The following is an 11,264-nucleotide window of genomic DNA, read 5'->3' as shown; positions in this document are numbered from 1 at the left end:
TATAATTATTAGTAATTATGATGATGATCAAATATTCAAATGTGGTTACCTTGATAGATAAGGGGTTATTGCTTACTCATAATACAAAGTATAATCATCTATACAATAGATTAAAAGACATTTTCAAATAAGTTTAAGTGTCACATAGTGCTCTACTTATTTAAATCGTGTTATTTCACTCTATGTTTAGAATTATGGTTTTTACAAGATTTGAACCCATAATAACCCTAATTTTGAATTTAATTGTCTAACATGTTAATCACTAAGCTATTAGCATGGAATTTGATTAAAATTAAATATTAAAATCTACTTTTATCCGGGAAATAATGCAAAAAAACTCGAAGTATCGCCGATGCCTAAAACTAGTGGAAAGACATGAAAAATGGAAAAATAAATATAAATAAATAAATAAAAAATAATAATTTTTTTTTGTTTTTTTTTTTTTTTTTAATAAAAAAAAATTTTTGTTTTTTTTTTTAATAAAAACAGTACTTCAAATGAACGAGTATAAGTTATCTTTTAAAGCAGTGAGTGAAGTCTAGTTCTAGATGCCCATCGATTAACGAGCCCTCTTTAGTCTTTATCTCTTTTCTTCTTTTTCTTTTTTGCTCTTTATTTCTTTTTATCCAACCCATGAAAGAGCATGTTTTTGAGTTGTTTCTTCCTACTTTTTGACTTTTAAGGCAATTTTTTTCTGGTTGATCACTAAGCCTTTTCTTTTTTCATTTTATTATATTTTTTTTTTACTACAAGGAAAAAAAGGAGAATGAAATGATCTCAAAATCTATTCATTCAGCTTAACACAATCAAGTATTTTTATTTCCCAATAGGCTAAAGCAGCACTCATTTAGGATTTAATCATTGCCGTTTTGCTTAGTTTGATCCCATTTTTCCCACGGGATTTGGGCAATCAAGCGCTTTCCGTGTGAACATTATTCATCTATCCCCATTTAATTTTGGGGGTTAAAAGTTGCATACAAATTACAAACTACTAATCCTATTACATTTTTAATTAAATAATCTAACCATTAATACATCCCACTTGAGTTATACTAACCAAAAGGGGTATAGGTAGAAATATGGATTACATGAACGAGAAGTTATTATGTTCAGAATTTATTTTTATTTTTTTATTTTTTTTTTTTAATTTTTTAATTTTTTGACAAGAAAAACTTGGCAAAATTATGTTCATGTAAAATTATGTTCATGTTATGATAATATCTAAATATGGATGACTATTATCCCATGTACAATCTAGAATATTCTAGAGTTGGGTATTTGGTCTTATCCATTGATGGAACCCTAGGAAATGTACATTATATATATCCAGTACTACATGGAATATGAAATACAACGTAACAATCTTCCCTCATCTCTCTTTATTTTCTCTTTCATATTTAACACGTTATCAGCACCATTACTAGTCAACTGAGTAGGATTACCAAACATTTTTCTAGAATCCCATATTATTATTATCATGTAAGTATGATCGTAGCCCATAACAATTATAATTTAACATTTATCTAATTTTGCATGCTTATTTATTGGAATATCAACATATATAACGAATACAGAGCATGATAAATAATTTAAGGTTCCATTCTTATTTTTCTCCATGCTAACGTTCTCATCTTCTATTTCGTTCTTATTTATGCATGACTTGTATCAGGATTATTTATGCATGATTATAACGTTTAGTACATATTTTGGATACTATTTATATATACTTATCTTTTAATATTATTTTGTATAGTGAAAAATGTCGAACCTTGCCAAGCTCGAATTTGTGGCCCTTGATATTACCGGAAAGAATTATTTATCATGGGTGTTAGATGCTGAAATACACCTAGATGCTAAAGGGCTTGGTGAAATAATAAAAGAGGCTAATAAGGCAACACCTGAAGATAAGGCTAAAGCCATGATTTTTCTTCGCCATCACCTCCATGAAGGGCTCAAAAATGAATATTTAACTGTGAAATACCCACAAATCCTTTGGAGTAATCTAAAGGAAAGGTATGACCACCAAAAAACAGTGATACTCCCTAGAGCTCGTTATGAATGGTTGAATTTGAGATTGCAAGATTTTAAATCTATTAGTGAATATAACTCAGCTATGTTTAAAATAACTTCTCAATTGAAATTATGTGGAGAAAATATTACTGATGCAGAAATGCTTGAAAAGACATACTCCACTTTCCATGCTAATAATATTGTCCTGCAAACACAATATAGAGAAAAAGGTTTTAAAAAAATATTCTGAATTAATATCTTGTCTTCTTGTGGCTGAACAAAATAACGAACTATTAATGAAAAATCATGAATCACGTCCTACTGGCTCTACTTCATTCCCTGAAGCGAATGTGACAACCCATAACGGGAAAGAAACTAAAAACAGAGACCATTCCAGCAGTAGTGGTAGAGGTAGAGGTCGTGGTCGTGGCCAATGGCGCGGCCGGGGTCGTGGACTTGGATATGGTAGAGGTCGTGGAGGTCATTTCACAAACTCACATTCCCACCAGAAGTGGGAACGTAGGGATGAAAAAGAGAAAAGTGATAACAATATATGTTACCGTTGTGGAGGAAAAGGTCATTGGTATCGGGTTTGTAGAACTCCAAAGCATCTTATTGAACTTTACCAAGAATCATTGAAGAAAGGAAAGAAAGTTGAGGCAAACCTTGTTCTTGAAGATGGTGAAGGTGATTTTGATTTTAGCAATGCCAATCAATTTGATGTTGGTGATTTCCTTACTTCCCCGGAAGGGAATAATTTTGATTTTGGCAGTACAACTCATTTAGAAGTTGCCGATTTCTTCACTGCCCCAGAAGGGAATAATTTAAATTATATTGTTTTATGTTAGTTTTAAGTATTAGACTTATGTTTGCTTATTCTAGTGATTTATTTAAGTTTATTTCTTTCGTTGTAATAAGGATTTTTGCTTTATAAATTTATGAACTATTTGAGTGTTTTTATTGATTTATTTGTTTTATCATCTTTATTTTTATGCTTAATATTTTGACATGTATTTTATTTCATGAAGAACATGGATATTACTCAAGTTCAATTTGCTATGAATGGTGAAGAATTATGTCTTGCTGACAGTGCAACTACACATACAATACTTAAAAATAAAAAATATTTCTCTCATTTGATGATGAAAAGGATTAATGTAAGTACCATATCGGGTAGTAAAAATATCATTGAGGGCTCCGGAAGAGCCACTATAAAGTTGCCTTGGGGAATTGAAATTAAAATAATTGATGCTTTATACTCCCCATTGTCTCAAAGAAATTTATTAAGTTTTAAGGATATTCGCAACAATGGTTATCATATTGAGACAATCAATGAAGAAAATAACGAATTCCTTCAAATCACAAATATAACTCAAGGCTCAAAACATATTTTGGAGAAACTACCTACATTCTCTAGTGGTTTGTACTACACAAAAATCAATGCTATTGAAGCTCATGCTATAGTAAACCAGAAGTTTACTGATGATTTTGTTGTTTGGCATGACCGGTTAGGCCATCCCGGTTCAATAATGATGCGAAAAATAATTACGAATTCATGTGGACATTCTTTGAAGAGCCAGCAGATTCTTCATAATAATTTTTCATGTGCTGCTTGCTCGGAAGGCAAGTTGATTATTCACCCATCACCAGCTAAAATTAATTTTGAATCAATTAGTTTTCTGGAACGTATACAAGGAGATATTTGTGGGCCCATACATCCCCCATGTGGACCATTTAGATATTTTATGGTTTTAATTGATGCATCAACTAGATGGTCACATGTGTCTTTGTTATCAACTCGTAACCTGGCGTTTGCGAGATTACTTGCCCAATTGATTAAGTTACGGGCACATTTTCCAGATACTCCCATTAAGACTATTCGACTTGAAAATGCTAGTGAATTTACATCTCAAGATTTTAATGATTATTGCATGTCCATTGGGATAAATGTTGAACATCCTGTAGCACATGTTCATACACAAAACGGTCTAGCAGAGTCATTAATAAAACGTATTCAGTTAATTGCTAGACCATTGCTTATGAAATCCAATCTCCCAATTTCTGCTTGGGGACATGCTATATTACATGCAACAACACTAATTCGCATTAGGCCAACAAGTTATCACAAGTTCTCCCCATTACAATTGGTTTATGGTCAGGAACCAAATATTTCCCATTTAAGAATTTTTGGATGTGCGGTTTATGTTCCAATAGCTCCACCACAACGCACTAAGATGGGTCCTCAAAGGAGGTTGGGGATATATGTTGGGTTTGAATCCCCGTCAATAATTAAATATCTTGAGCCTACAACAGGGGATTTATTTACGGCTCGTTTTGCAGATTGTCATTTTAACGAGTCACTTTTCCCAACATTAGGGGGAGAAAAGAGAGAGCTGGAAAATGAAATTAAATGGAATGAATTATCATTATCCTATCTTGATCCTCGAACTAAACAATGTGAACTGGAAGTTCAAAAGATAATTCATTTACAAAGTTTAGCGAATCAATTGTCAGACTCGTTTGCTGACCCAAAAAGAGTGACCAAGTCACATATTCCAGCTGTTAATGCTCCATTTAAAATAGATGTCCCGGAAGGACAAAATAAAATTGCTAATGAGTCTAAACCACGCCAGAAACGTGGAAGACCAATAGGTTCCAAAGATAAGAATCCTCGGAAAAGAAAAGGAGCATTGATTGATGATGGTCAAATTGAAGAAACAATTTCCGAAGGATCTCCAGAAGAGACTTTAGACATGATACAAGAAGAAATTCAGGTACCTGATAATGAAGAAATTTCAATAAATTATATCATGTCTGGAATTACATGGAACCGAAATCAAATCGACGTCGATGATGTTTTTGCATGCAATGTAGCAATAGATGTTATGGATAATAATGAGGATCATGAACCAAAATCCATTGAAGAATGTAGACAAAGAAATGATTGGCCAAAATGGAAAGAAGCAATTGAAGCAGAATTAAAATCTCTTGGAAAAAGAGAAGTATTTGGACCAGTAGTCCGTACACCTGAAGGTGTAAAGCCAGTGGGATATAAATGGGTCTTTGTGCGAAAGAGAAATGAAAAAGGTGAAGTTATAAGATATAAGGCACGCTTAGTTGCACAAGGATTCTCACAAAGACCTGGTATTGATTATGAGGAGACATATTCTCATGTGGTGGATGCAACTACTTTTAGATTTTTGATTAGTCTGGCAATAAGAGAAGGACTTGACTTACGTTTGATGGATGTTGTCACAACTTATTTATATGGCCCACTGGATAATGACATTTACATGAAGCTCCCAGAAGGATTCAAGCTGCCGGAAGCAGCAAAATCTAGTTCTCGAGAACATTTCTGTATTAAATTAAACAAATCTCTTTATGGATTGAAACAATCTGGGCGTATGTGGTATAACCGTCTAAGTGAGTATTTGTTGAAAGAAGGTTATAAGAATGATCCTATCAGCCCATGTATTTTTATAAAGAAATTTGGATCAGGATTTGTTATAATTGCAGTGTATGTTGATGATTTAAATATCATTGGAACTCCTGAAGAGATTTCAGTGACTGTCAATTATTTAAAGAAAGAGTTTGAAATGAAAGATCTAGGAAAGACAAAATTCTGCTTGGGGTTACAAATAGAGCACCTAGAGAATGGAATCCTTGTGCATCAATCAACATACATAGAAAAGGTTCTTACAAGATTTTCTTTGGATACAGCACATCCATTGAGCAGCCCTATGGTTGTAAGATCACTTGAAGTAGAGAAAGATCCATTCCGACCTCGGGAAAATGATGAAGAAATTCTTGGTCCTGAAGTACCGTATCTTAGTGCAATTGGAGCACTAATGTACCTTGCAAGTCATACACGACCTAATATATCATTTTCAGTTAATTTATTAGCAAGGTTTAGTTCATGTCCAACCCGAAGGCATTGGAATGGGATTAATCATTTCTAGATACGAAATTATTCCACCAGGCATTTAACCAAAAATCGCATTTTATAATTTTAATAGTTATGGTTAGATATGATTATTGTAGATTGACTCCACTTAGATTTAGTCATTTTATTATTTATGGTTAGATATAATTAACTATTGTAGATTAACTCCGTCTAGATATAGTTATCACCTTAAAAAGGAATTAAACACCAATGTTTTCAATTGGTGATATATAATAAGTTATTGTGGATTGACTCCGCCTAGATTTAGTTAACATGTTAATAAGGAATCCATTTGAGATTTGTCTCACCTAATCGGGAAGAGGAGGTAGTAAGATGAAAAAAAAGGGATGTATTCCCTCCATATTGATTTTTGGCCTTTTTTTTTTTTTTTTTTTTTTTTTTTGCATAATTTAATATGATGTATTTTTATTTTCCTTTCCCCTAAAATCTACTCAAAATATTTTATCAATTTCCTCTCTTCAATAGTACATATTTAAACGAGAAAAACTTCATATAATGTGTCTTCTATTATCCCCATTGTATTCTTATTGAAAGAAATTAATTACAGAGTAATTACTTACTTTACTTTCCAAAATTAATATTCCATTAAATAAATTATCATCAAACATTGTGCAACATCAAGTAATACAAATAAAACGACAGAGGGAGTAAAAGCTTTTGACGCTAAATTATTCCGTTAGAGCTTCAAGCAATAACATCTCAATTTTCTTTAGCAAACTCAATTGTAAGATAAAATATACATGTGTGAATTGATATTTAAGATAAATTATTGCAAATTTTGTTCGCCTAAATTTAGTTATCATATTCATATTTATTCCGTGATAAGGAAAGGAGTACCGATTTTTAATAATAAAACTAACAGAAACGACCAAAAATATATTCCCTCATGCTCATGATTTGGGAACCGCATAAGTGGTACTGGGCTACTGGCCCCTGTATGTTACTGTATGCTAAGATCTTTGTACCAATATTTTTCTACAGACTGTTTTGCAGACACGAGTGTATTAGCTTCATCTATTATCACTACCCTCTACCAACCTTCCATCCAAAACGCATACTTTAGAGTTTGATCAGAATCAATAAACATAATATACTCCAGTATATCATATTAGACACAGACTAACAACACTTTTGACTCCCAATATGAAAGTGAAATTATTATTGCAAAATATAGATTTCAACAAGAACTATAACAAGCTTTAATTGCCAAACTAATGCATAAACAAGATAAATTTTTCGGCCATTAGGATATTATCAAAACAGAGACGAAATTCTTGCAGATTATTCACCAATCACGATATCACATTTGACTTATTCATCAACAATGCAGCTAACTCGAACATACGGACTACTCAAGGTCAGCACGGCTACATATATAGAAATTGGCCGAGGTCACAAAGAATCTGAACAATACTAAGTTTCCGGCACAGCCTCAAAACAAGCATTTGAAGCCACAGATAACTGAAATTATGGAATACGGGAGCAGTGTTTAGATTCTGACAAGATCAGATTCAATTGATTTTACAGTAATTATATAGAAGAATATAACTCAGGCAGACATTGTTTGGAGTAATTAATTGAGGAATCGAAGAACTTTTGATGACATAATATAGGAATGTATAATAAAGGACAGTGCAATCTGTCATGAACATCAGAGAATCTACATAATTGATGGAAGGGGCAGAAATTTCATCAAATAAGGTGGACAGAATTAAGCTTCTTCTGACGGGTGCTTATCATAAGATTAAGGAGCTTTTCAGTTAACAAAACTGCTACTATGATTAATCAAGGAAATTAAACTACATTACTAAAGGAAAGAAAACAATGTACAAGTTTTACTCATTGATCAGAGATTGCTTAATGTAAAACTTTAATGCAAGGGTACCTTTATAATATCAACCACAAAGGAAACAGAGGTTTGGATCCAACGCTTGTACACAAATTCAAAATATTTAGACATTAATGAAAAGGAACATCAGATGAAACTGGAGAGATTCGGGTTTAATAGAATCGCAACACACTCCTTGCGAAGGAATGTGAATAAGCTGGCTTTGGTTTCCCTGAGCTGCCCCTTCTGCTGCCTCTCAATGGTGTCAAATAGAAGCGTAACAACCCGTTATCAGTATGACTTGGAGAGTACCTTGCACTCCGATTCCTTTCTAATACAAACTCATCCTTTTTCTTTTTGTTGGAATCAATTATACCACCACCCTTCTTAATGCCTCCAATTGATGCTGCACCCCCTACGTTATACGAGTTCCTCCAACTGACACTGCTATTACTGCGAAACACATTTCTATTAAAACCAGCCCTTGGATCACCATGCCAAGACTCCGAGTATGATCGTTCCACCCCATTCGGTATTGACCTACTGTATCTATCATCATCCTCACCTTTGTTATTGCCTCGTCGATAAATCAAACCCCAAATATTCCACGCCCTCCATCTACTAGACTTCTTTGACACCTTTCTGTCGCAGGTGCTACCCATCACAGAGGTATTATCCCTAAATCCCATATCAAAGCTCTCAGAATAATCATCTCTAAGCGAATTAGAATTAGAATTCAACAAATCTAAGCCCCTAAAATCCCTATCACCACCAAAACCAGCAACAACTTTGGTTCCATTTAAATAGTCTACACAAGGAGGGGAGATCTTGTTAGTGCAGTCATTCTTCATCTCATCCATTTCAGCAACAACAGCAGCCGCCGTCTTCCTAATAGAACTAGACCTATCAAGACTCTTCCTCCTCCGTGAGGACGAATCAGAGTAATAATCCTTCGTCTGAGAAGCTCCACCAGGGAAAGGGTCATCACCATTAATCGAAACAGAACTCCTCCTCGGTTCCTCTACCGGAATCTGAGTATCTTTCCTCAACACCGTTACCGGTGCATCCTCCACCACTGAAACCATAGGCGGTATCATCCTCGGGAAAGTCCTACCAGTCAAATAACCATCCCAAGAAGCCCTAGGCTCATCAAACGAACACCTGAGATCATCAAATGAAACTCTTCCAGCATCAACGGAAAATCTCCCAGCAGTCGCGGCATCAACAGAAAACCTCCCAGCATCAAGAGAAAACCTAGGATCAGTATCACAAGATCTCCTCCCAAACCCATAATCAGCAATTTCAGACTGAGTATCTCTGTAATTCCTCCCAGCATTGCCCTTTTCACCACTCACTTGTACAGTATGAGACCCACTCATATGCTTTTTAATCTTCTGATTATTGTTCTTCCTTGTCCAAGACCTCAATTTCTTGCTAAAAACCGAGGCCGCAGACCAAAAACTACCCGCAATTTCCTTGAAATCTTTGCTACCCACCTTCTTATTTTGTGAATCTAGATCGATATGGTCTTTCATTGGCTTCAATTCCACCGTCTGCCCTTGAAAGTTTCCACCCACCACCTGCTCACCCGATGAATAATCCCTCAAATTATTATCCACACTGTTATTATTATTATTATAATCATCATTACACTCAACAATTTCCTCCTCTATAACCTGGATTTCATCCCCATTATCAATGCTTTCATGGAATTCCTCCTCTTCTTCTCCTTCTCCTTCCTCCTCGGCTACCCCGTGATCTCCAACCTCCGCCGTCAATTCAATCACCGCCGATGAAGTCGAAGGCTCATTTATTACAGGATGATGCCCTTGCCCTTGTGCACCGCGCTTCCCATTCCCATTCCCATCATCCTGCGAAAAGAGAGAGAAAAGCGTACTCCTACCTCGAACGTCGCACGACTTACGCTGCGGCTCGAAAGCACCGGAAAGTCCGAGAAACCCTCCTTCGTTCTTTCCTCCGGAAAACGACTTAGTCCGTCGCAGCTCCGGTAAAAAAGAACTCGAACTCAGCCTACCTCGTAATGCGGACCCAGTATCGTTGCTAGGTTTAAACAGTGATTTGAGTGCAGAAGAGGCGGATTTACGGCCAGTAGAGGCGGTTGCTGCGGATGATTTGTCTAACACCGCTAAACGCTCGCAAAGACAAGAGGGGCAGAACCCAGTGAACTGCTCATCGGGATGCCGGTCGCAACTGGTGGACTTCAGGTGGGGCTGCGGTGGTGGTGGCGGCGGCGGTAATTGCTCAGCCGTTACGGGATTCATGCCCGAATTAAATTCCCCTTCTCTCTCCCCGTGATTCCACTATTGCATTTTTCAGAGAAAATCAAAGAAATCAGAGAAAAAGAGATGGTAGAAAAAGTAGGAGGTGGTGATATTTGGGAGGAGTGTTCCAACGGAAAGTGACAATGAGAAAGAGAAAAGAAAAAAAAAAATACTCCGTGTAAAGGAAGGAGCAAAGCAACGGGAAGACAATGTAATTTAAATATTTTTTATTTATTTGGCTACTCACACCTGGGGAGAAGGAATTTGAGGGCTTTTTTTTTTTTTTTTTTTTTTTTTTGAGGGTGAGATAGACAAATAGACAGACTTTATTTCCGTCAGCCTCGCAATTTGTCTGTATCGGTTTGCTTTTGGTTAAGGGTGTGCTTTAATTCTTTTACGGGATACGCGTAGTCGATTTAAGCATACTCTCTGATTACTCTCTTTCTCACTTGAAAATTGAAAAGGACGGATTCACTCTTTTGTTGCTCGTCATGTCCCTATAACGGAACGGATCGTTTTGTGTGTTTATGTATTATTCTGTTATTTGCTTTTTTCTACCTCTTGATCGCTACGATGTGAGCGGTCCCCTAAATCAATATGGGAATGAAATAGGTTCAAAGTTGTTTGGTTCATACTCCAAACTCTATATTAAAAAAAAAAAAAAAAAAAAAAAAAGGATACAAAAAGTAAAAGGAATTTGTTTTATTATTTGTTGAAAATGGGGAATTTAAATCGATACCTTTGTTTGCCATTGTTTTTTATTTTAAATTTTTTTAGTAAAAAAAACAAAAATAGTAAATAAGAAAAAGATTTGTATTCTATTGTGAATTATTTAACTTTCTTTTGTTAGTTTCAATATCATTATGATTTTAATAACTTTGACTAATTTTTAATTTATTATACTACCTCTGTTACATATTATTTGCAACGATTTGACATAAAGTAGAGAGGAAAAATGTCTAATCGTTGCACATAATATGTAACGGGAGTAGTATTACATACTAGTTTTGTGCCCCGAGCGAGACCTACGTTGTTTATTGCATGTTAGGATTATAAACCTTTTGGTTTGAATATTAAATACGATTACACAGTCCTATAATTACTTTTGATGATGCAAGATATGTTCATACTTAAATTATTTTTACTAAACTGAAAATATTTTTTTGATTAAAACTTATTT

The 11,264-nt window shown here is 34.8% G+C and overlaps 1 protein-coding gene across 1 annotated transcript; it reads right to left on the bottom strand.

Annotated features, from left to right (window-relative positions):
- Positions 1-7,835: 7,835 nt before the first annotated feature.
- Positions 7,836-10,340, bottom strand: LOC145585232 (protein OCTOPUS-like). Its single transcript, XM_081641952.1, has one exon. It carries the CDS (start codon positions 10,082-10,084, stop codon positions 7,976-7,978), a length of 2,109 nt encoding a protein of 702 aa, XP_081498078.1. The 5' UTR covers positions 10,085-10,340; the 3' UTR covers positions 7,836-7,975.
- Positions 10,341-11,264: the final 924 nt, after the last annotated feature.

The sequence above is a fragment of the Chenopodium album genome, chromosome 2 (assembly GCF_948465745.1).
Source record: "Chenopodium album chromosome 2, dcCheAlbu1.1, whole genome shotgun sequence".
Lineage (NCBI taxonomy): Eukaryota > Viridiplantae > Streptophyta > Magnoliopsida > Caryophyllales > Amaranthaceae > Chenopodium > Chenopodium album.
Note: the sequence above shows the minus strand (reverse complement) of the source record. Positions and strands in the feature narration are given on the sequence as shown.

Bases quoted from the DNA above. Each gene is read 5' to 3' on its own strand.
- LOC145585232 (XM_081641952.1), bottom strand. From the start codon at position 10,084: ATGAATCCCGTAACGGCTGAGCAATTACCGCCGCCGCCACCACCACCG.